Here is a 26717-nt window from a genome sequence, read left to right on the forward strand (position 1 = left end):
GTATAGTGGTAATACTGGCTTACATGGCTTAAGATGTTTTATTTTAAACAAAACTGACGTAATCATCAAAGAAAGAAGTATAATACATTTTGAACAAAGGAGTACCACTGGAGTTTTCCAGGGGCTACAGAACTAAGGCAATGGGAGAAAGATGCAACATGAGATGTCAGAAGTGAACTGACACTGAATCCAAAAGGATCTAAATATTTTTCAATATTTTGAAATAAAATTTTTATACAACAAGAAAATGTTGGAAAGGGACAGAAAAACACTCAGAGAAAACTAGACAGTCTGATTTTGCTCAGATCACCTACGCTAAACATACACAACGTTAGAGTGAACCATTTAGCCACGAGGAAAGCAACATTTTCTTTATGTGCCCATTATTAACAGATGCAGAAGTGGCATTAAATTACTGCTACATCTGTCTTGGAGTTGTCTCAAGTCTGACAGTGTCTGATTAACAATCAAATGATGAAATTTTTCTACCTTTAGGAGAAGTGCTAATTTTAAAAGTGAAGGTGCTGCAAATCCACCTACAGAAATATTTAAAATAGAAAGTAAGGGAATAGATAGAGTAGGGTGGAGAACTTTAGACACTCAGCACTCAGGGGGCCAAAAGACACTGAATGTATCCCAATGTCTTTGGTCGGCAGAGCTGGAACATCACTGAGAAAAGGTCCCCGAGAAGAAGACAGTGGCATATGGCACAACGCGCCCTAGAGAGACAGCCTCTCAGCTCCCCATCTGAACAAGGGGGGTGCGAAGGCACCCTGCCTTCCCCACTGAAAGGCCGTGTTCACGGATGGCCCCTGCGGACACTGAGGAGCACCTGCAGCGACAGGAAACGTGCGGACAAGGGAGGCCACCGAGGGGCCAAGAGCAAGAGTGCACTGCGAACCCAGCCGAGAAAGAAACTCACGACACAACTCAACACAACAGCAACAGACGCGCAGGGTCAGGGTATCACCGTACCTAGTCTTTCAGCTTCCGCAGAGTGAAAAAGAAGAGGACAGGAAGAAGACAAGGAAAACTGTGCTACATCTCTGAAGGAAGCAGCATTCCTTCTGAAGTGAGATGACTCTGTATGTTAGGGTTTCAGAAGCTGCTCGGCAACAAAACCGCAAGCCAGAGACCCTGATATTTCTAAACGCTGATGCCTTGTTTTCATATAGTCCTTTCACTTAATCGTCATAAAAACTCTGTGACATGAGCAGGGCAGATACTAGTATTACTCTGTCACAGATGACAAAAACAAGGCTCGGAAAGTTGAAGTACTTTGTCCTAAGCCGCAAGGGACATGCCTGCCGAAGTCCACCCTCACCAACCCTCATGTAAGATATGACTGCTCAGCCTCCATGTTCTAGAATACAGTGTGTGACTTACCTAGAAAATAAAAAACTATCCAAGGAAGGTGATATTGAAGGAGGAAACAGACAGAACAGGCTCCGTCTTGAAAGCAGGGCTCCATCTTGGGCTGGACTATGGACTTTGATCTATATGCCCAGTATCTATGTAAACGACATACCAACTGGAAAACCAGACTCCCGAGATGGAAGAGCCCCAGGGCTCATACCTAGACTCTCCATCACCTACAAGAATACCCTAATTATCTGTGTAACCGAATAGAATCATAAATTCTATTATGCTTATTAGGGTATGACCACAACATTCAGAAAACTAAGATCATGGCATCTTGTCCCATGACTTCATGGGAAATAGATAGGGAAACAGTGGAAACAGTGACAGACTTTATTTTGAGGGGCTCCAAAATCACTGCAGATGGTGACTGCAGCCATGAAATTAAGACACTCCTTGGAAGGAAAGTTATGACCAACCTAGATAGCATATTGAAAAGCAGAGACATTACTTTGCCAACAAAGGTCTGTCTAGTCAAGGCTGTGGTTTTTCCAGTAGTTATGTATGGATGTGAGAGTTGGACTGTGAAGAAAGCTGAGTGCCGAAGAATTGATGCTTTTGAACTGTGGTGTTGGAGAAGACTCTTGAGAGTCCCTTGGACTGCAAGGAGATCCAACCAGTCCATTCTAAAGGAGATCAGTCCTGGGTGTTCTTTGGAAGGACTGATGCCAAAGCTGAAACTCTAATACTTTGGCCACCTCATGCAAAGAGTTGACTCATTTTGGAAAAGACTCTGATGCTGGGAGGGATTGAGGGCAGGAGGAGAAGGGGACGACAGAGGATGAGATGGCTAGATGGCATCACCGACTCAATGGACATGAGTTTGGGTGAACTCCGGGAGTTGGTGATGGACAGGGAGGCCTGGTGTGCTGCAATTCATGGGGTCGCAAAGAGTCGGACACAACTGAGTGACTGAACTGAACTGAACTGAACAGGAAACTAAGCAGAGATAGGAAGTAAAATCAAGAAAAAGGAAAGTTGAATAAAAATTACAGCACATTACAGTATCTTAGAGCATTTCTCAAATCTTAGATCTCATCAAATTATTCAAGGAGCTTAATAACAGTGATGGTTCTCTGTCTCCACTCCTCAAAATTCTGTATCAAATATGGGGTGGGACCTGGAAGGTGCATTTCTAAGAAGCTTTCCAGGAAATTCTGTTCCAGATAGTCCATATGCCAGTATGAAAAATAGTCTTGGAACTTTCAAGAAGAAAGGTCCATTAACTGGAGGGATATATCAGAAACCCTAAAATGAGCACTAAAGAAGCAGAGAAGCACATTGGCAAAGTGTTGCAGACAAGCACCCAGGGGCTGCAATTATTTGTATATTTCATGTATAAACCATTTGATTAGAGAACCATATTTCAATATGCATGTGGTATGACAGAACTGCTGAAGAGGAAAGGTGCTTCTGCGTCTGAGATGTGATGTACTTAGTCCCTCAGTTGTGTCTGACTCTTTGCAACCCCATGGACTGTAGCCTGCCAGGGTCCTCCGTCCCTGGGGATTCTCCAGGCAAGAAACTGGAGTAGGTGGCCATACCCTCCTCCAGGGGATCCTCCCAACCCAGATCTCCCGCACTGCAGGCAGATTCTTCACTGTCTGAGCCACCAGGGAAGCCCAAGAACACTGGAATGCGTAACTGAGATGGGTGTTTTCAACTCTACACGGGATAAAGTATGATTAGCAAATGAAAGTAAGAATGTGTTCACATCACATTTCTAACTGGTGAGAGCAAGCTTTGATGCAGGAGGAAGACTTTTAATTCAGAAGTTTACCTTCAACTCTGCCATTTGACAGACGGTTGTTTGCCGCTCTAGCTTCCAAGTTTTAAGTGGAGTCTGCAACCTACCCCAAGAGACAACCATCAAGAGTGAATAATTATATTTTAATAAAGCCCTCTGTAAAGCGTAATGCAACAAACAACAAAAACCAGCATAATGATAGAGAACTGGACGTTGCTAACTTTCTTAAACATGCATGACAGACTTTTTGTACGCAGCTTGCTGAGAAGTTAGCAAAGATGGCAACTTAAGTGTCACAAAGCCCAGTGGCATGCCAGAAAGAAGTGGGAACCAGCTGACTGGTGAAATCAGGAGAACTCACAGGACATTCCAGAGGAATATGAGAAAACATCCTTTCCTCTAATGGTGGCAAAGGGTAAGGAAGAAAGGAGAGAAGGCTCAGCAATCCAGGGCAAAGCTCTATTTTACACAAGTTACCCTACCCAGTAAGGTGTTGAAGGTGTTCGCTGCACTTAGGCTAAGTCACAGTGAGAGCCCAACAACTTCTTATTCAACTGCTGCTCACAGCGGTAACCTGGGACTTCTGCTCAAGAACACAGCAATCTCACACTGAGAACTCAGCAGAGGCTATGTGGGGGCTTCTTCAAAGAGGGTTGGCCCAGGAAAAGGGACAGTGGCCTACTTGTGTGTCCAGGAATCTGGGGCTTGGCTTAGCTACTTTTAGAGAAGGAAGAATGTGTGCCCTGTGGACTTCTGTTTTTGATGGGGGGTGGGGGTGGTGGGTCATAGTAAGGGACCTAAGGTAGCATTCCCCACTGCAGTTCACTCTGAAAAACATCAATCTTGTTTCAGGTGAGTGAACAGACAAAGACACCAACCCAAACAGAAGGTGAGGGGAACAAATGCCCACAGAAGCCTGATGTGGCAGTAGCAGTGGCCGTCCCGGCTAAGGAATGCAGAAGAAGCCAGCGCATTTCTGGGGGTCGGGTGGAAAAACTGCAAAGAAAACAGGTTAGCTAGAATTTCTGATTCCTCCTGTATCCCACACACCCTCTCTCTCACCCTGAACGTGTTATCAGAGGCTTAACTTTGCTTACATTAAAAAGTCCCTTTAAAAGGGAAGAAGTGGGGAGGTTATTTGCTATGTTAGGTCAAGAAAAAGCTTTTGAGCATAGAGACATTTTATCTTTAATATCCTGCTCATCAAGAAGTCCTGCTAGTGATGGTGGATCCTTATACATCAGAGAAGAAAACCATCTGATCATCTTTTAGTTCTATGATATACCTGGCAACATTTATGTGACTAGTGTTCCATGCAGCAGAGAATAAAAATGACAGGTAAGACTGCATGTTCTATTGGGCCTCTTGAAAGAAAATCAACCTCAAATACGAAAAATGTAGTATCTAGTCCTAAAATGTATATAGGCTATACCTTACTACATCATGTACAATTACAGAAACCAAGGGGAATGAGTGTAGAAAATATAGGCAGGCCAAAGAGGGTGGGGCAAGAGTCCAAACCCAAATGTAATGCTATGAGAAAGAAGCATGCGTGTCCACTTTAGAGGACATGTGATGTAAGAAAAGAAACTGAGGATGAAAGCAAAGTACTGTGAAAATAATTTGAACATTAATATGATAAAGTGAGATATATTTTATTAAGCAGTTATTTCTGGGATCAATTTCCCTATGCATTAGTTATTGGGAATTTAGTGATTAGTTATGTGGTTCTCACCATTAAAAATAAACAAAGCTGAATATAAGGAAAATAATGATATTTAAAAGATGTTTCAGTAAAGAGAAGAATGGACATTTAACAGGGAAGCCATATATAACGTTGTATAGGAAAAACTAAATTATAGCTAACATGAAACTTGACAGCAGAAAAAATAGCCTTTGCTAAGAGAAGGGGGGTCAGGAGCAGGTGACAGACAGCAAACTGGCCTCTGAAATGCCACACTAACAGGTTTTCAGGCTACCTATCAGCAACCTGGGGTGAGTCAAGAGGGAATCTACTGCCATAAACAAAACAACGAATGGGTTCTTTTCAAAGAAAAGACAAGAAGTGTGATCATGGAGCAGTAGAAACAATGAATCCTATTTATGTGAGAAAGGAGTAAGTCAGTCAATAGGGTATATATGAAAAGAAGAAAACGGAAGAGATGACAGAAAGACAGTGAGATTTACTACATTCCTAAGAAAATAATATGTTAATGATAGTAAAATTGGGTAACATTGGCTGCAGAGGAACAATTTTGACTATGCAAACATACCAAGCATGTAACTGAAATAACTGTGCTGACACTACATGTGAAACCATCTGTTACATGGCAAGTCTGTGCACCTGTCAGGTGGGCGATTACTAAGGGCAATGGCCAGGTCCGCATACCTATAATCCACAGAGACACTTAATAGCTTTTTAAGCCAAGCTGTCTTATTGCTCCACCCAGAAAATTCTAGGAAATGTTGGTAACAGCAGTATGGTAACAACCGCTTAACTTGAATTGTAAGCATTTTTTATTTACTTGTCTACACTCTTTGCCAGAAGTGCTAATAAGCAGAGGAGTGGTTACTGAAGCAGAAGAGAGGAGAAGCAGAGGCCATGAATAATCCATCAGCTGGAGCATTAGCTCCTGGACACCTAGTATCTGACTCTCTTGGCTGATTATAAACACTCCACAGTTGATAACACTCTATCTTCATGTAACTAACATTTAATTATTAGAAGTACATAATTACTTGTTTAAGAATATAAATGAGTTACTATTAGGAAGAAAGTTTAGGTCACTTAAGACTATTGGGAAGTTAAAACTATGAGTTGCTGGTTAAACAGAAAGGAAAGAAGGAAGAAATACAGGTTATTATGATTTATAGAAAGGACTTTGAAACCAATGAAGAGACTAACTTTTCCTTACTCCAGAAACAACTAAGAATGACAACAAGGGGCAATATGCCACGATAGGATTTACTTGCCTATTTTTGACCTTTTCTTTTTTTAAAGAAATGTGGCCACTCTAAAAAGTGATTATGTAAAAGTATGAGATTGTTTTACATCCTTCCTACACAGAAAGCGTAAACAAACATCTTCAAGGAGTGAATGAACTTAAAAGAAAAATTCTGTGGATCTGTAACAAGAACAACTTAGCTTAGTCAATTTTCATTAAAAACTTAACTATGTGCATTTTTCTTTATGCATAAACCACATGCCAATAAAAAGTTAAAAACAATCACTAGTTAAAAAACAAACGAAACTGTCTAAATAAATCCTGAAAAACCAAGTGTTTTGACAGGGCTTTCAGAGTAATAGAAGACAAAGAAAACACCAGGATAATGCTAATAGATAAGCACATACCATGAGGCTAAAGTACCCCATAATGCTGGTGGTAAGCTACTGGGATTGGAAAACTGAAAACTGAATCTTCTTGGTGGGTACCAGTACTCTGCCTCATGGTGACATTAACAGTAGTGGACTGTTAAAAAGCGAAAAACATACTAGGACACAATTCCCTTCTCCGATACCAGACAATGAAAGATAGCTGTGGATTTATAGCCATGGTGATGATGGTTTCCTCCCTCCAGTTCTTATAAGAAGCTGGCCTGCCTGGGCATCCGCCTCAGACCCTCAGAAGAGCACTCATCTCCCTGAACCACTAGACTCAGCACACGTGGGAATTCCATTAATGCAAGTGGACTGGGTAGGAACAAGTTTGTTACTTTACCCTGGTCCGACAAAGACTGGACTGGGAATGAATTTATGTCCCTCACTTCCCCAACAGTCCCACTACAAAGATGTAGCTGTCCAGAGTTTATGGTGCTGAATTCAAACAAGAAACCAGAAAAATATAACTGAGGTGCAGACCATAGCCACACCAGCCAAATCTCCAAGGGAACTGAGACTTCAGGACTTCGTGTAATTGGTCTCCTTTTTTCAACTCTGTATATTTGGGGTATGTTTCCCACAAGTAACCGAATTCCTATAGTACAAGTGAATTTTATTTGGGCTATATTGATATGATGTGGAGTTCCATCTTTAGCGATAATACACATGTTGTGTATCATCACAAAGATAATACACAAAGAAAGAAAAGTTGACTAAAGTTTGTTAATGCTAATATTATTTTATTTTTGTCTATTTAAATGCTTACCTCTTTGACACTATGTGTTACTGCCCATATTAGAAAAACTCTTGACATCACCTGGAAAGAAGTCAGGACAACAGAAGATGGAACAATTCCTGAAAGAAAATTTAGGATGGGTAAATAAATGTATTGTACTGAGTTTCAAAATGTAACAGATTTCCTAAAACATCCAAATTTTAATGTTTAAAGCCATCATGAGCAGCTGAAATTTATCTACATTGCTATATAGACTATGTTTTTCAGTGTAGTCAATATTAAAACTTTTTCCTCCCTCAAAACAATAATATTATTAATGGTAATTGCAAACCATGGAATCTAGGTAACTTTCCTAGGTCTTTCAAAGTCACTGACAAAGTACAGTATTTTTTAACACTTTTATAGGCAGAGAAAATAAAACCATTGCTTAATGCTTAAAATTAGACATTGAGAGCTCATTTTACAATATGGGTTTCAGAAATGAACAGGCAACTATGGAAAGGAAAATCAACTGTTTGTGTCAACAGAATGTTGAAAGCTCCTTGCTTTCAGACTGGATATGATACACCAACAGTTAGCTTGGCATCTTTTATATTTTGCCAACAAGTAGACAAACTCAAAGTTTATATACCATTTTTTCTCACCTTATTCATTAGGGTAAGCACTGGTACAATTATCTTTCCAATGTCCTCAAGTTATAATGCTAGAATCATCTTTAGTTATTTTCGATAATTATCAAGTTCTGCTAAGTTTACATTTCTTTGGCTTTCTCCCTTCCATTCCTACAACCACAGTCCATATCTAGAGACCAGCCACCACCATTGTATAAAAATCTTCCCTCCTTTAATTCATCTTAAACTGAGTAATAATTCATTATCTAAAAATATTCTCCTCTCTATAACTCCACATTGGCAAGGAACTGCTATAAAAATCAAATCTGGAAGCAGAACTATGGGTATCCAGTCCAGTAACCTCGCCACCATTTCTCTCTGGTCATATTGCTGTCAGTAACTAGACTTACCAACTTCCCAGACCTGTCAAGTTGCATGTGGGCAACTCCACACTTGCCAGGAACCCCTTATTACAGGTAGTAAATTCTTAATTCACTTTAAAACTAACCTCATCTTCAATACATTCAGTGGACTATCCCTGATCAATTTTCATTCTTCTAAGCCCTCTAAAATCACTCAGACTTCTGGACATTTATATAGCTGGACAAACTACAACTTGCCAAAAGACCATGTACAATCATATGAAGCTAAAATTACCTCTATAGGTTTGGCTACGAAAGAAAATTATTTTATATCTCATTAAGAAAAAGATATGCTACATCCTATTAGAATGAGTTTTAAAGATCTGGGCTTTGAAGAGGTATGGTTTGGTTTTCAAAAGCAAGTAAAATGGACATGTCAAGCACAATGCTGGCATATAAAGATGCTCAATAAACCTTTATAGAATGAATGAAAGTTAGTCACTCAGTTGTGTCCAACTCTTTGTGACCCCCATGGACTACAGTCCGCCAGGCTCCTCTGTCCATGGGATTTCCCAGGCAAGAATATTGGGATGGGGAATAATGGAGTGCCATTTCCTTCTCCAGGGAAACAGAATGAATACAAAAATATAAACATATGGACATATAAATATATGGAATAGAACCGAGTCTGGAAGTAAACCCTCACATTCATAGTCACTTGATTTTTCAACAAGAGTGCCAAGACAAATCAATGGAAAAATATTTGTCTTTTCAACAAATGGTTCTGGGATAACTGAATATCTAAAGAATGGAGCTGAGACACTTTCTTAGACCAAATACAAAAAATCACTCCAGATGGATCAAAGATCTAAACGTAAGAGGTAAAATAACTCTTTGAAGAAAACATAGATGTAAATTTCTGTGATTCTGGATTAGGCAATGGTTGATCAGATATGAAAACAAAAGCACAAGAAATAATATTGGGCTTTATCAAAACTAAAAACTTACTGTGTCTCAAAGGACATTAAGACAGTGAAAAGAAAACCCACAGGAGAAAGTATCTATAAATATATATATAATCTGGAACTTATATGTAAAATATATAAAAGCTCTTATAATTCAATAATAAAAGAAAATCCAATTTAAAAGTGAGCAAAGGATTTGAGTGGACATTTTTCCAAAGAAAATATGCAAATGGTCAATAAGCACATGAAGAGGTGCTCAACATCATTAGAGAAACGAAAATTAAAGTCATAATGAGATAGATACACTTCACATCCACTTGGAGGGCTACCATTAAAAAGACATACAATAACAAAATCAAACCAGTCAATCTTAAAGGAAATCAACCCTGAATATTCATTGGAAGGACTGTTGTAAAAGCTGAAACTCCAATACTTTGGCCACCTGATTTGAAGAGTAGACTCACTGGAAAAGACCCTAATGCTGGGAAAGATTGAAGGCAAAAGGAGATGGGGGCGGCAGATGATAAGATGGTTACACAGCATCACTGACTCAATGGACACAAATTTGAGCAAACTCCGTGGGATACTGGAAGACACAGGAGCCCGGTGTGCTACAATCCATGGGCTTACAAAGAGTCAGACCTGACTTAGCAACTGAACGACAACAACAACATAATAACAAGTACTGGTGAGGATGTGAAGCTGGAACCCTCATACACTGCTGACGGGATTAGAAAATAGTGCAGCCACTATGGAAAACAGTCTGCCTCAAAATGTTAAATACAAAATTATCCTATGACCCAGAAATTTCACTCTTAGAATATATACACCCAAGAGAAATGAGAACATTTATCAGTTCAGTTCAGTCACTCAGTCGTGTCCGACTCTCTGCGACCCCATGAATCGCAGCACGCCAGGCCTCCCTGTCCATCACCAACTCCCGGGGTTTACTCAAACTCATGTCCATTGTCGGTGATGCCATCCAGCCATCTCATCCTCTGTCGTCCCCTTCTCCTCCTGCCCCCAATCCCTCCCAGCATCAGAGTCTTTTCCAATGAGTCAACTTTTCACACGAGGTGGCCAAAGTATTGGAGTTTCAGCTTTAGCATCAGTCCTTCCAATGAACACCCAGGACTGATCTCATTTAGAATGGACTGGATGGATCTCCTTACAGTCCAAGGGACTCTCAAGAGTCTTCTCCAACACCACAGTTCAAAAGCATCTATCTATCTATCTATCTATATATATATATATATATATGCCCACACGAAAACTTTTATACAAATGTTTATAGCCCCATGGAGAGGGCAATGGCACCCCACTTCAGCACTCTTGCCTGGAGAATCCCATGGACGGATGATCTCAGTGGGCCGCAGTCCATGGGGTCGCTAAGAGTCAGACACGACTGAGTGACTTCATTTTCACTTTTCACTTTCATGCATTGGAGAAGGAAATGGCAACCCACTCCAATGTTCTTGCCTGGAGAATCCCAGGGACAGGGGAGCCTCATGGGCTGCCGTCTACTGGGTTGCACAGAGTCGGACATGACTGAAGCGACTTAGTAGCAGCAGCAGCAGCATACTAGCCCCAAAGTAGAAATGTTAAAAATGTCCATCAACAGATGAAGGGATAAATAAAATGTGGCATAGCCATACAATGGGACATTAGAAATAAAATAGAAAGTAATAGAGAAAAGAAATGAAGTAATGATACATGCTACAATATTAATGAACCTTAAAACACGATGCTGAGTGAAGAAGCCAGTTACAAAAGAACACGTGCCGGAAGCCAGTGTGAGGAATCCCGCCCGTGACAAGGTCATGAGGAAGGAAGCTGACATACGCAAGGCGTGCTCAGACTTCAGGGGCCCCTCTGGAAATTCCTAAGCATGTACCCCAACAAAAATCTGCCGGTTTTTGTGCTCTGCTTTTCCGCTCTTCTGACATTCTCTGGAAAAAGTCAATTCAGGGCTTTAGTCTTCTGCATTTGAAAGTGTTTCAATCCAAAAACCCCTCTGATGGCTTTTTAGCCTGCCTGCAGGACTCGTACAACTGCGCGTGTGATTGTTTGAGGCCTCCTGACCGCAGGAGGCACAGGAAGCTTAAAACATCCTAGGAATGTAGGGGCTTCCGAGGAGTCAAAGTCATTAGAATAGGACTGATTAAAAGTTTCATTTGTTCAGTCAATACTTGCTGCCAAATTTTCATATCCTTTATTAGTAGATATAGTTGGTATATAGAAAACAAGTAGTAGACCTGGTATTAGCAACATTAGATCTTTGAGTTAAGTACCTTCTTTGTTATAACCCACTGCGCCTTTGTTCTATAGGGATGTAACTTTAGCGCTTTAAGGAAATGCAGATTAAAGAAAAACAGTTAGGGGAAACGAAATATTCATTAAGGAAGAGAGCCAAAAGTGTTAACAAGCCTCTTGGCCAGAAGATAATATAAATCACCTGAGACCTCTTGTATACAAAATGATATGCAGAAAGAGTCTGGGCTGCGAACGCTACATAATTTTGTGTTACCCATTGATCTCCATGTTTTATCAAAAGTATAAAAGGCCTTCTGAACAATAAAGGATGGGACCAGTTTCTCGGACTAGTCTCTCGGCCTGGTTTCTTGGGAATCTGGCTCCCCCTGTGTCTCTCTCTTTCTCTCTTCTCTCTCTTTCCCTCCCTCCGCTTTTTACTTTAATTTCAGGCTGAATCTCCACCTGGGGCGTGGAGGCTCGCCAAGTCTACTTACTTGCCCTGGCTGTTAAGACCCCCGCGAAAGGGAGCCTAAGGTGAGGCACCCTTAGATATTCAAGCGGGCGCCGGTGGCCCAACGTAGATGGTGCAAATTCCTTATCTGGAATTTTATTGGTCTTCCACGTAAACCAAGCTATTCAGCCCTCTTTCTCCGCTTAATCTCCCTACTACACTACAGTTTCTTAATCTAATCTTATATTAATAAATAAACAAGTCTTTCCACGCCAACGCCGTCCACCCTTCGAATTCCCTGGATCCACCGGGGCTGGACCCTGGCAAACACATATTATATAATTCAATTAAGATGAAATATCCAGAGTAGGCAAAATTATAGAGACAGAAAGGAAATTAGTAGTGACCTAGGCCTGGGAGGTTAGGAAGAAAATGGAAAGTAATTGTCAGTAGGTACACAGTTTTGTCTTAGGGTAATGAAAATGTTCTAAAATTGATTATGTTCTAAAACTGTACACTCTAAATGAATGAATCGAATGGTATGTGAATAAACCTTTTATTTAAACGCACGAATGAAATATAGAGCCTGATGGTATAACATGTAATACTGCTAAAGAAGCTAATTAGTAAGTCAAACATTAAGTGAATATACTTAGCCAGATCACAATTCCAATAAGAAAAACTAAAAAAGATTGACAATCGAAAGTTTTCTTAAATGAGTTATCAAGTACTCGCCACTTAAGGAAAGACCACCACTCTTTCTAGCTTTTTTTTTAGCTCATAGACCAGCTCATCACGTAAAAATTCATATTTTTTTCCTTTAATTTCTGCTCTTTTATCACTGAAACAACGGGCTAGACGGCTAATGGTTTGAGCAGTACTCTGGGGCTGCTGCTATATTTGGTTGGGGATCAAAAAAGTCCAGGATCTGGACCTCAGACTTCCAAGCTCAAAAATCTGATTTTATGTCACTTAAGAGCAAGAATTAGGCTCTTGGGAAAAACCAACTCATTAATCAAATTCACACGAGACTAGCTAACAAACCAAAATGTCAATTTATTCACTTGTAATATACACACAGCCTTTGTAATAACTGAATGACTAGGATTTTAGAGACCCTCATCTAGGGGTGCATTTTTTGCTGTAAAAATTAGAATGCTTTGTAAGTGTGATTTTAAACACGTGTTTGGGAGATCTGGAGATGAATATCACCATTCAACTATGTATGGCTTTATTAATTACCCCTTCTCTACTACAAAGCTCCCTTTCCTAGGAAACATGGTTATTTATATGTTTCCCTTTCAAAAGTGCTAAACAAGAATTATTTGATTGCTTTCTAAGGAAAGCAAGTAAATTTGGGTGACCAAAAATAAAGATTTACTTTTTTGGTACATTTCCCACCAGTCTTTTCTTCTGTTTTTAAATACAGTTCAACTTCTATTGTTTATACTCTTTGTGGCTTGCTTTTCTCATTCAACATTTTAAGAAATTTTCTATCTTACAACATATTAAAAATATTTTAACTTGAGTCATAATATCCCTTTGAGTAGACTATATTTGTCTCTTCTTCTGTGAGACATTTATATTGTTCCAATTTCTTGATACTATAAGTGAAGTAATTAAGTATTAAAAATAACACTTAAAATTTTTTTGAGGCTTAGATCCTTCTTTAAAAAAAAAAAAAAAAAAGGATTATTTCCTTGGGACAGTTCCCAGAAGTGTAACTACTAGGTCAAATGGCATGAATGCCTTTAAAGCTCTTGAAATATACCACCAAACTGCTTTCCAAAAAGTTTGTATCAATATACACTCCTACCAGCAGCATGGAAGCGTGCCTGCTTTAGCACTGCCTCAGCAGTAAATTTAAATTTGAGTAAGTTAGGGAATGAAAAGCCGATCAATGCTAATTTGACACAGATGCAGAGATGTTTTTGGCTTTGCCTGCAGGTGCTCCTACATTCCTGTTCCAGAGAATCTGGCTATTTAGGCACCTGGAATTTTTCCAAGTGATGCCATCTATACCAACTCTCACTTTACTTAGTTTCTACAGCATAGACCCTCCCTCAACCAGTCACCCAGTATACTGCACTTCTGACCCTCATGACAGCAGATCTCTTCTAGACTTCTAACAGTCAATCCCACTGTGATTGTATCTGTTCTACCATTACCCTTTATTCGAACACAGTGTTCTTTAACACAGCATATCAAAACTACCCACACTGCACACTTTTGCTGTTGATGATTGCTTCAACTGGCTGTTTCCAAATGACAAAGAGAGATTCTGCAACCTGATCAGTAAGCTATTACTAGATCAAAATTCATTCAAAATGATTACTAGGTATGTATTGTTGGGTGGTTTAGTAGCTAAACTGACTCTTTTTGCGATCCCATGGACTGTAGTCAGCCAGGTTCTTCGGTCCATGAGATTTATCTATTGGACAGAAGTATTGAGAGGAACCTATCACTTAATTCAGCAAATATTTTTGGAGCACCTACTCTGTACTGTTCTTCATGCTGGGGGTACAACAGAGAAGGAAAAGTCCCTGCTCCCATGAACTTACACTCTCAGACTATAACTGATTTACTTTGGAATAGCTTTTATTTTTAGCACATTTTCCCCGAAGTTGATGTGGAGCTAGAAAAACATTTGTAAACAGGAAAATGGCATGACTGCTTCTCAGTTTCAGAAAGATATCTCTGTCAGCACTGCAAATATTTGGCAAAGCGAGGTTATAAATTGAGAAATAATTATGAGAATTTATGTTGAAAGGGTGATGAACTTTTAAAGCAAAACACTGGCAGATAAAAGAAACATAGGCACTTGTGCATGCATGTGTTGAGCAAAAGCTGTATAAAGGGGATCTGGCCATCAGCTTCTCATTTCTCCTGAACCAGGGTTCTATAAGGATGCTCCAACCACCTGAGCCCTGCGAAGCTGAGTAGCACTGAGAAATCCTTCCTGCCTGATGCACCCCTCACATGGGCCAGGTTAGTGGGACTGGGAGACTAGCTACGCATGACCAAGATGAGGATGAAAGTTAAGTACAGGAAAGGCAACACAGGCCAGGAGCAGAGCAGGGCAGTGTTCAGGTGGAGCCCACTACCAAAGAAAGACAGGAGACACAAGGCTGGTGCCAGCAATTAAATTAAGTGTGGAAACTGAAATCAGAATCTCCCTACCCAAATTCCAAATCCACTGAACTAAACATAATGAACATTAAATAACAACAACAAAAATGGCTAGCAGCAACCAGAAAGGAATCGGGTAAAACGTTATGTCACACATTTTAAAAAGTGCTAGCCAAGAAAGAAGGGATTATTGCATACCTCCTACTCTGTCCTCAACCCCCAAAAGTGATACTGGTGAATCCAAAAAATTGCAAGAATTTCCACTAACAGGCCTAGATTTGGAGAGAAACACAAATTTCTGACTGGAGTGTGACAGACACGGAGGCTGGAAAGTGGCGGGGAAATGACTAACTGGGAGCCACCTCATTGATGCTAAGCCTTTAGATCCCCCACAGAGTTGGAAGACTAGTGCAAAGTCCCCTGTGGGGACAGGATATATTTTTTTACAGGGTTGAGGAATTTCAGGATGGAGCAATTAAGTCTCAGAAGAGAAGAAAGAGCTCATGTGTTTTTAAATAAGTAATTCGTTCATCTTGTTCAAAACTTTTAAAGTATAAAAAGATACACAGAGAAAAGCCTCCCTCTCAAATCCATCCTACCACCACTCAGGTGCCCTTCCAGTTAAGCTTTGTCTATCACTCCAGAGATACAGTTTAGGTAATCAATAGCAAATATGTGAGTCAATGTGTAAAGATACATTTATGCACACACTTCCAATTGTTTCCACAATGGCAGTCTTCACATATATACACTATCATGTGTGAAACACAGCTAGTGGGAAGCTGCTGGATAGCACGTGGAGCTTAGCTAGGTGCTTTGTGATGGCCTAGATGGGCAGGATGGGGTAGGGTGGAAGCAGGTTGGAGACGGAGGGAATATATGTAAATACATGGCTTACTCATGATGCGGTACAGCAGAAACTAACAAAACACTGTAAAGCAATTACACTCCAATGAACAGATAAGAAAAAAAAGTCCTCAAGATCTTTCTATACCAGTACATGCATACAGTTTTAATTATTAAGGCTTTATGTTTTAATATCCATACACTCTCAAGCCCGACCCCCATACCCTCAGCGTGTAGAAAAATACATAAATCAGGAAAATGTCCATCCTTGAACTGTAGCTCTGAGGGAAAAACAACTGAATCTTAAATATTGTGGAAATGCAGTCAGGGCGGATTCAGTAACATTTATATCAGAGCAAAGAAAATGCCTGGACAGAGCTGCTCACAAGACAAAAGGCACAGCAATCAGATGAACATAATGCAAGTAAAATAGAGCATGCATTGTTGGCAGGAGGAGAAGTCAGACAGATCTGAAGCACAAGAAGGATCTGAGGCACCACTGCTGGCTATGAAGATGGACAGGCCATGTGCAAAGACTGGAGAGCACCATCCAATTGCTAGGAGCAACCTAAGGACAATAACCAGAAAGGAAATTGGATCTTAGCACTGTAACCACAAGGAACTGAAATCTGCCAACAAGCTTAGAAGCAGATTTTCCCCTAGAGTCTCTAGATAAGAATCCAGCCCAGCTGATACCTTGATTTTGGCTTTGTGAAATACTAAGCAGAAAACACTCTGGTGGTTCAGATGATAAAGAATCTGCGTGCAATGCAGGAGACCCAGGTTTGATCCCCGGGTTGGGAAGATTCCCTGGAGAAGGAAATGGCAACCTACTCTAGTATTCTTGCCTGGAGAGAGGAGCCTAGCAGGTGAGTCCATGGGGTCACAAAACGTTGGACGTGACTGAACGACTAACACTTCCACTTCCAAACCAAAAACACACCTGAGCCCACCGAACTTCTGACCTAAGAGCTAATAAACAGGTGCTAATTTAAGCCAAAAACATTAAATTACAAAAATAAACCAAGCCTTGAATTTAGGAGAAAAGTCAAAGATGTAAGCAACTGGAAGGAAGATGATAATTTCAGAAGATACAGACAATCCAACACAGGATAATTGCTGTCCTCAAAGTAGAGAGACCAACAACAGGGCAGAAAACGCATTTAAGGGTGTAGTCCAAGAAACGAAAGAGCTACATTTATACTGAAAGAACAGTGAACACGTAAAACCGAGAACTTTCTTGACTACAAAAATAATACTTCTGGGATCCAAGGAGAAAAAAAAAAAGTTACCTACAAAGTGGCAAGAAAATAAGCCTGGCTTCAGATTTCTCCACAGCAACATTCAATGTCAAAAAACGATGACGCAACACTATTAATACAAAGGTCTGAGGAAAAGAAAGTATGTTCAAGAACATGAGACCCAGCCGAGATGTCACTGGCAAAAGGTAGGCACCACTAAATCTGTAAGAATTTGTCACATAATGCCTGTGGGACTGACCCTGAGAAACACACAGCGTCAGTCAGACAAACTAGACATAAGTCAAAATAAAGAACTCAGGAGTAGGAAAGTCACGGGAAAGGGGTCCACTGTAGGCAACGACTCCATTCACATATAACATTAAAACTAAACAATTACGGCAGTTATGGTCATAGAGCAGAGGGTGCTGTGCGGTGCTGCGCTAAGTCGCTTCTGTTGTCTCCGACTCTCTGTGACCCCATGGACTGTAGCCCGCCAGGCTCCTCTGTCCATGGGATTCTCCAGGCAAGAATACTGGAGTGGGTTGCAGTTTCCTTCTCCAGGAGATCTTCCCAACCCAGGGACTAAACCCAGGTCTCCCGCATTGTAGGCAGCCACTTTACCATCTGAGCCACCAGAGGGAAGTCCTAATATTAAATTGTTAACAATTTTAAATGGGAGTCAGGGAAGAACTGATGGAAGGATAAATAACAATACTAATTCTCTTATCAGAATTAAGAGATACTGCCTAAAATAAAGCTGAATATAACTTTAATCTAAATTTTTCATAATCTTTTTATTAAACTTCAAGGGACCTTTTGATAAATAATGTTTTTCTCATGCTTAAAGGTTTTATAATGTATTTTTTTTACAAACCCAAAATTTCACTGAAAAATAGCATGTATAGCATGAGCTGTACAACCTGATTCTTCTATTCATTAACTTTTTCTTTCTTTGTATTAACATATATGTAAAGAGAATGCTTCCTGAATGATGCTTATCTAATATTAGTCAGGATTAGCACTATTGGTAGAATCTGGAATCATTTTTAAACTTTATGCACTTTTACACATTACGTAAACTCCATATAAAAGATGAGTTAAAATTTTAAAATGAATAAAACCATCATTCTTAACAAGAAACTAAACATTTGGAATCAGTAAAAGATAATTCTGAAATTGAATTAATTTCAATCTTAAACAGAAATTTTCTTAAATATTTTCTCTTAGAGTACAAGCAAATCTTAGGGAAACAAAATATTTCTGACCAAAATGAAGAGAAGGGTGGGAGTATGAAATTCAAGGAAGATGTCTGGCTCTTTTTGTTCTTGTTTTTTAAAGGACTGACAGAGAGGCAGTTTTCTTTCCTTTTTTCCTGGGATATAGGAAACTAACCACTCCTCTTGGGGTTGTAGCACCTGACCCCCCAGAAAGCACTTTTCAATATACTTCACATAAGCACACTTACTTTATTGAGCCTCTGACAAAAGAAATTTGTGTCTTACACTGAAATCAATAGCAAAATCATGGTATTCATATGATCAGCTCTGGATTTGAGACTGGCATTTCAAAAAGATGTACTAAACTGTACGATGGCATTACATTTTGTGTTAAAAGGATAATGTTACTAAATGCTTATTTTTTCACAAAACAGAAATGAATATAAAATCAGGTACAAGAATATTTCATGTATCTAGCATTGGGAAGGACTATGTAGTTAGAAAGAAATCTTTTCCCTTTACGGGACAAAATTTTAAATACAGAGGTGCTTCTCAAACTGGGGCATTTATATGTAAAAGATGTGCATCAGGGTCCAATCCAGCAACATACTACAAGCAATCAAGTATGAACTCAACCCAAAGTAAATAAGATAGAAAAATAACTGCATGTAGGCAACTCTGAGGAGAAGGCAATGGCACTCAGTACTCTTGGCTGGAAAATCCCATGGACCGAGGAGCCTGGTAGGCTGCAGTCCATGGGGTCGCTAAGAGTCAGACACGACTGAGCGACTTCACTTTCACGCATTGGAGAAGTAAATGGCAGCCCACTCCAGTGTTCTTGCCTGGAGAATCCCAGGGACAGGGGAGCCTGGTGGGTTGCCGTCTATGGGGTTGCACAGAGTCGGACACGACTGAAGCGACTTAGCAGCAGCAGCAGGCAACTCTACTCAGGATTTCACAGTGTGAACAGAGTGAGTGGTGGTCTCAGGTCTCCTGGCCATGCTGATTGTAATTTTACAGTCAAAGATAATCTAACAGTCATCCAATGAGGCCCTGAACAATGAAAAATTGATGCTTTCAAATTGTGCTGCTGGAGAAGACTCAAGAGTTGCTTGGACAGCAAGGACATCAAACCAGTCAATCCTAAAGGAAATCAACACTGAATATTCACTGGAAGGGTTGATGCTGAAACTCTAATACTTCGGCCACCTGATGCAAAGAACCAACTCATTGGAAAAGACCCTGAAACTGGGAAAGATTGGGGGCAGGAGGAGAAAGGGGCAACATAGGATGAGATGGTTGGATGGCATGATTGACTTGATGGACATGTGTTTCAGCAAACTCCCGGAGATGGTGAAAGACAGGGAAACCTGGCGTGCTACAGTCCATGGGCAGGGGGCAAAGAGTTGGACAGACCTAGCGACTGAACAACAATGAGGCCCTGAATGCGAGCCAACTGCTTTATGTGGAAGAGTAAACACTTTCAGCACTGGAGGAAAAAGTGCCTGTGCTGGACTCACTGAGAATCAATAGTAAGTTATATTGTATTATATGGACAATTTAAGGTATTTTTCATTGAAATTTTACTTCTGCATAACCAATTCTACTTTAGGAGACAAAGCCAGAGGATATACATATAATGTATCTTCATGACTCATTAACTTTTCCCTGAAATTCTGAGGGGAAATCCATTTTTACATTAAAACATAAAGAAGGGAACTTCAAAAGTGTTTGATATTTATAGAAGTTATTTGGTCTTTACTCTTAGGGTGGAATTACACTTCTCACAGGTATTAGGCAAACTTATGAAAAGCTGGCAAAGCACTACAATATATAACAAAGATATAAGGTAGGAAGTTGAGCCTACAAAAGATAGGAGGAGGAAAAATAACTTGAAACCATGGGAGAAATTAATACCTAAACAGATATGGAGAAGGCTTGTGCACTTGCTTGGGGTAGAACCCAAACTTGGCTTAGAGCTCCTTTATGACAGATATAACAAGAGAAAACAATCCATGTATAATTCAGTGTACATGAAAAGACTAGAACCAACAGGCCTGGTTTTCTGAGCCATGTACTTACGTGTTAAACGGCTTTGACTACAGTAGTGATTTCAAGTTTACTGGATGTCCTTTTACATGCCTTTACTGTTTCCTCTGTTTCAGATGCCCAGTGGTCAGAGTGTCTGCCACTAATTAAGAATCTCCACTTAATTGAGGTTCTTACATGTAAAAAGTAACAATAAGTTGGCTTTAAGAGAAGCCTTAGAGGTCTTAGAGACTTCTAAAGGAAATGAGCTCCTGAATGCTCATTTGTTGGATGAGCTCAGTCATGTCTGACTCTTTTACAACCTCATAGACTGCATCCCATTAGGCTTCTCTGTCTATGGGATTTCCCAGGCAGGAATACTTTATCCATTGGTTGGTTCCCTGGTGGCTCAGATGGTAAAGCGTCTGCCTGCAATGCGGGAGACCTGGATTTGATCCCTGGGTTGGGAAGATCCCCTGGAGAAGGAAATGGCAACCCACTCCAGTGCTCTTGCCTAGAAAATTCCATGGATGGAGGAGCCTGGTGGGCTACAGTCCATGGGGTCACAAAGAGTCAAACATGACTGAGTGATTTCACTTTGTTTACCTTTGGGGTCTCTATTTTTTAACAAAGTTACTGGAAGTCTACTCTCTGAATGAGAGCAAAATATACACATGAAAAAAAAATGACTCATTTCCAACCATTCGGAGGATAACACCAAGGGGTGACACATTTTGAAAAAAAAAGAAAACCTAGAAGTATTAGAAGCCATTCTCAAAGAGGACACAAAAAGTCAATTGTAAGTCATGGAAACTTCCTCAAACAGCTGTATTATAGTCAGTATTTTTATAGTAAATTACCATCTGACTAGGTTTAGTGGCCACTGCAGGTGTTTTAGGTCAAACTGTTAATTGTAGCTTTGAAATGGGGATAGTTCATATATTTTTCCTTAGCAGAGCTACATAAGTTTTTCTTTAAAAAAAAAAAAAAAGACTTATTACTATCTGTATTTTTAAACTTACTAAGTTTTGTCTCAATATACTTCTGAAAATTCTATTACGTAAAGCTTTTGCGAAAGGCTGAACCCAATCTGTCATTTACTGGAAATAAGGCAAGATCTAACAAGTTTGAGAGTAAAATCAATTCCTTACTACTTGAAAAAACCAACAATCAAAGGATCTCACTTAAGCAAACCGAAAAATACACTTCTACCAAACCATGTTCTCAGAGTTCTACCAAACCCTGTGTGTAGGGAAGGAATACTGAAGTTTAATTTCACTAGAAAGTTGTCAAAGAAGGCTTCCTTGGGAAAGATTCTCTATTTAAAAGAGCAAGTAACCACAAGGGTTTTCTACATACGGTGATCTTTAGCTAAGAAAATCTTGGCTGTCACAGCTGGAAAGGACCTAAGAGATCAAGTTCAATTCAGTACATGACAGATGAAGAAAGTGAGGTCTGAAGAAGTAAAGTGACTGCCAAGCTTACATGATAACCGAATACAACAAATTAGTATTTATGTTTAAAATTTGGTGATTATTCTCAAAGAAAGTTAATTATTGGTCAACATATAACAGAATTAAAGTATTTTCAACCAATATGACAAAAGGTTAACATTCGAAGCATATAAAGAAATAATTGTTTCTGTTTTTTAAAAAAATCAAGACCCTAATGAGCAAATAAAACAAAGAGCATAAGTAAATAATTCACATAATACCATAAGGACATAATAAACAAATATACGGAAGTATACATAATTTCATAATTAGCAAAAAAGTAATAAACAAGAGTGGGATTCCCTAGTGGCCCAGTGGTAAAGAATCTGCCTGCCAATGCAGAGATGCAGGTTCTATCCCTGGGTCCAGAAGATCCCTTGGAGAAGGAAATGGCAACCCACTCCAGTATTCCTGCCTGGGAAATCCCATGGACAGAGAAGCCTGGTGGGATGCAGTCCATGAGGTTGTAAAAGAGTCAGACACAACTGAGCGACTGAACAGTAATGATAAACAAGAGTAGTTTATGATTTTATATGATTATCTTAGTGAATATTAAAAATAATCCTTTGCAATTCAATTTGGCAATATTTTTAAGAGTTAAATGAAATCTTTATACTCTGGATTAGTAATTATATGTGAAAATATACACAAAAGGCATAATCTGAAGACTAAAAAATAATCACATATCAGATATTGGTTGAAAAATTAATATTTAAAAATGGGAACAATCTGAACATTTTACACTGAGAGGCATAATAATACATCTAACTCAGTAAGATATTTTGTAATTAAGAAAAATACCAGTGAATACAAGATAAACCTGAAACATCTTGTCAAATCAGAAAGCAATGACACTAAAGAGATGACTAAGGTTCCATCCTAGAGGACTTGGGAGACAATCTGAAGATATTCCTGCTGGCCAAAGATGGCCACTTGGGGCACTAAAAAAAGAGATACAACATACTGAAAAACACCAAATATGCTAAAATTCATGAGGTCACAATGATAAGAAGCAAAGACCTTCACTGTCCCTCTGACATGCCCCAATCTGTGTTGTTTGGAGGAAGGGGTGAATCTGTGTCTGTGTGTGTATCTGAGTGTGTCTACTACTATCAGTGCCTGCCTGGGTCGGGTAAATGACATCTCCAGTTCTATATGGGAGGACAAGGGTGCGTAAAGCAACATAAAACCTAGCCCTCATTTTAACTTACAAACTAATGTTAACTATTCTCAGAACTGGATTTTTTCCCCCTCAACATTGAAACTGCTTTTTCATTTTGGATTTAATGAAATATTGCTAGTTGAAGCCAGTGAGACATGGTAAGAGAGCTGTCAGGTCGATGAGGAACATTGCTGCCTGTTTTAAAGTCAAACCCCAAACCATTTTAAAGAATAAAAAATATTGTATATAGGAAAAAAATCCAACAAATTTGTACTGGTTATCTATAGAGGATTCTGGGAAACCAACACATTATTCTGAAAACTGGTAAATAAAGGGAAAGAATCAAGCCTGAAAAAAAGAATATATATATATATAAATATATCCTGTTATATCACAAGAAACTAAGGTAAGTGGGAAAGGAACTGGGTTAGTGGAGAACCACGGTGGAACAGGGGCTCACTTATCACTGTATACCCTTTAGTGAAGTAGCCATTTGAAAAACAGACTCATTTAAGTATCACCAGAATGCTCAAACTACTGCACAATTGCACTCATCTCACATGCTGATAAAGAAATGCTCAAAATTCTCCAAGCCAGGCTTCAGCAATATGTGAATGGTGAACTTCCAAATGTTCAAGCTGGTTTTAGAAAAGGCAGAGGAACCAGAGATCAAATTGCCAACATCCGCTGGATCATGGAAAAAGCAAGAGAGTTCCAGAAAAACATCTATTTCTGCTCTATTGACTATGCCAAAGTCTTTGACTGTGTGGATCACAATAAACTGGAAAATTCTGAAAGAGATGGGAATACCAGACCACCTGACCTGCCTCTTGAAAAACATGGAACAACAGACTGGTTCCAAATAGGAAAAGGAGTATATCAAGGCTGTATATTGTCTCCCTGCTTATTTAACTTATATGCAGAGTACATCATGAGAAATGCTGGGCTGGAAGAAGCACAAGCTAGAATCAAGATTGCTGGGAGAAATATCAATCACCTCAGATATGCAGATGACAACATCCTTATGGCAGAAAGTGAAGAGGAACTAAAAAGCCTCTTGATGAAAGTGAAAGAGGAGAGTGAAACAGTTGGCTTAAAGCTCAACATTCAGAAAATGAAGATCATGGCATCTGGTCCCATCACTTCATGGGAAATAGATGGGGAAACAGTGTCAGACTTTATTTTTGGGGGCTCCAAAATCACTGCAGATGGTGACTGCAGCCATGAAACTAAAAGACGCTTACTCCTTGGAAGAGAAGTTATGACCAACCTAGATAGCATATTCAAAAGCAGAGATATTATTTTGCCAACAAAGGTCCATCTAGTCAAGGCTATGGTTTTTCCAGTAGTCATGTATGGACATGAGAGTTGGACTGTGAAGAAAGCTGAGTGCTGAAGAATTGATGCTTTTGAACTGTGGTGTTGGAGAAGACTCCGGAGAATCCCTTGGACTGCTAGGAAATCCAACCAGTACATTCTGAAGGAGATCAGTCCTGGGTGTTCTTTGGAAGGAATGATGCTAAAACTGAAACTCCAGTACTTTGGCCACCTCATGCGAAGAGTTGACTCATTGGAAAAGACTCTGATGCTGGGAGGGATTGGGGGCAGGAGGAGAAGGGGACGACAGAGGATGAGATGGCTGGATGGCATCACCGACTCGATGGATGTGAGTTTGAGTGAACTCTGGGAATTGGTGATGGACAGGGAGGCCTGGCGTGCTGCTATTCATGGAGTCGCAAAGAGTCAGACACGACTGAGCGACTGAACTGAACTGAACTGATAGAGATCATGAAAAAAAAAAAAGGAAAAATGGCTATATTAAAGGAAAAACTCAGAAATCAAATAGTAGCCACTTTGATTATAATAATGCAAAAACTGCATAAACACATAGACCAGGTCTGGAAGGAAACACAGAAGAACAAAATTATTGACCAGAATTGCAGAATTTAGGGCATTTTTTCTTTTCATTAAAATGAATTCCATTGTTATATTTATAATGTTATTTGTCTAATAAATAATGTTAAGGTGACATTTAAATGGAAAACATAGTATTTTCACTCTGTTACCCATACTTAAATGAAAGCCCAGCTTTTTGAACCTTGAGCCCATAATCAAGGCAGAAAGAACCATTTGGGGGTAACTTGACTACTCTTACTGTAAGCAAGAGGTCTAAGAAGGCTAAAAGAAAGGATCTATTGAGGGGCTGTTCATACAGTAGATGTTAAAAGTTCAACGACTCTGCCCAGCTTTATTTCCCACTCCTGCACTAATGCGGGGGTGGAGGCAGTGGTGGCATTCACTGAGTAGGAGGCCAGCAGAACACGGAAGCAGCCTGTCGACAGTGCATAAAAGACACACTGAAAACACTGCCTGCAGGAGGAGTGAAGCTTGTCAAAGTACTGCAGGGGCTGGAGAGTGAAGAGAAGAGAAAGAGCAGTTACAATCTGAACCTAGCAATTCCTCAGCTAAATTTAACTTGAGAGGTGGAATATATCTGCAGCATGAAAACGATAGGCAAATGAATGCTCAGGTACAAAAAGACCCAACCTACACAGAACTTTAAATGGTCACTGTAAAAAAAAAAATTCAATTTTCGTATTAATTATCTGTTATTAACCTGAATATATTTCAATTGTGGACCTCCCAAATAAATAAATGGACTTAAGGAGGAATATGGAAATCTTAGGCTTAGAGCAAAACCTTTTATTTCTTGTTATAAATCAAAGTTAGTGAGGATTTATTAATGCCAAACTTCTCCAGAAATATTACTTAAAATTTCCCAGCTATGAATAATGAAAATAGTAACTTTCATTTACTTTTTTAAGTTTGAAATGAAATTCCTTACTCAGTCTTCCAAACTGTGTCAAGAAATATTTACACTGTACTATGTTCACAAATAATTCCAAAATATATTACCTAAATATCTAAAATACATTATCCTAAAATACAAATACTTTATATGCACAAAAATGCATATCAAAATGTAATGTGACTATTTCTGGGTAAATAGATTAAAGTGATTTTTACTTTCGTCATGTCTTTCAGTATTAAATAGCTGACCTTTAAAAGAATATACATGTGTTACTTTTCCTTTTCACTTAAAAATGTCATCAAGACAGGACTTAATAGCCACCGTAGTACAAATTGTTAAAAATAAAAATGCGTAGAAATTCAAACAAAACAATAGGAAACCCTATTCCCCCTGCATTGTTTCACACACAAGTGATTTACAATTATTTTGGGGAAAAAAAAAAATATATATATATATAGAATAAAAAATCCAAGTTGAAAACAGCTTTTGAAAGAGTTTATTCAGGTATTCCCTATTCTAATGAAGACTTTGGCAGGAGGAGTTGATCATGTACAAAGTCATTACTGAGATTCATGACCATGTGTATTACTTAGGGATACTGAGATTTGTGACCATTCATACTGAATATGATGTAGGGGTAAACCAACCTGTGTTTATGCTTTTCAGATCCAACTTTAAAATATAAAGCAGATTGATCATTCACATCAAGTACTCTAATATTACTATATTCTGCTGCCAAGTGGATAGACTCACAGATCACTCTACTGGCTCAAGACTAAAGCAACCATTCGAATCCCTTGTGGCAACCACCACTAGCTGATTGTTCACTGAGATTTTCCTCTTTTCTTTACTAGCAAAGCACTGCT

General features: G+C 39.3%; 1 protein-coding gene across 2 annotated transcripts in view; it reads right to left on the reverse strand.

The window, feature by feature from the left end:
* Positions 1 to 26717, reverse strand: part of HACD2 (3-hydroxyacyl-CoA dehydratase 2) — a 92137-nt gene that overhangs the window by 23319 nt on the left and 42101 nt on the right. Inside the window, exons 4-6 of one of the 2 annotated variants that reach the window (XM_042232294.2) lie at positions 7312 to 7400; positions 6140 to 6180; positions 3200 to 3269 (exon numbers count right to left, since the gene is read on the reverse strand). In XM_042232294.2, the coding sequence (XP_042088228.1) occupies positions 3200 to 3269; positions 6140 to 6180; positions 7312 to 7400 (200 nt within the window). The remainder of the gene's footprint in view (positions 1 to 3199; positions 3270 to 6139; positions 6181 to 7311; positions 7401 to 26717) is intronic. The other variant, XM_027956481.3, reaches the window with a different exon arrangement.

This window comes from Ovis aries, chromosome 1 (assembly GCF_016772045.2).
Source record: "Ovis aries strain OAR_USU_Benz2616 breed Rambouillet chromosome 1, ARS-UI_Ramb_v3.0, whole genome shotgun sequence".
Taxonomy (NCBI): Eukaryota; Metazoa; Chordata; class Mammalia; order Artiodactyla; family Bovidae; genus Ovis; species Ovis aries.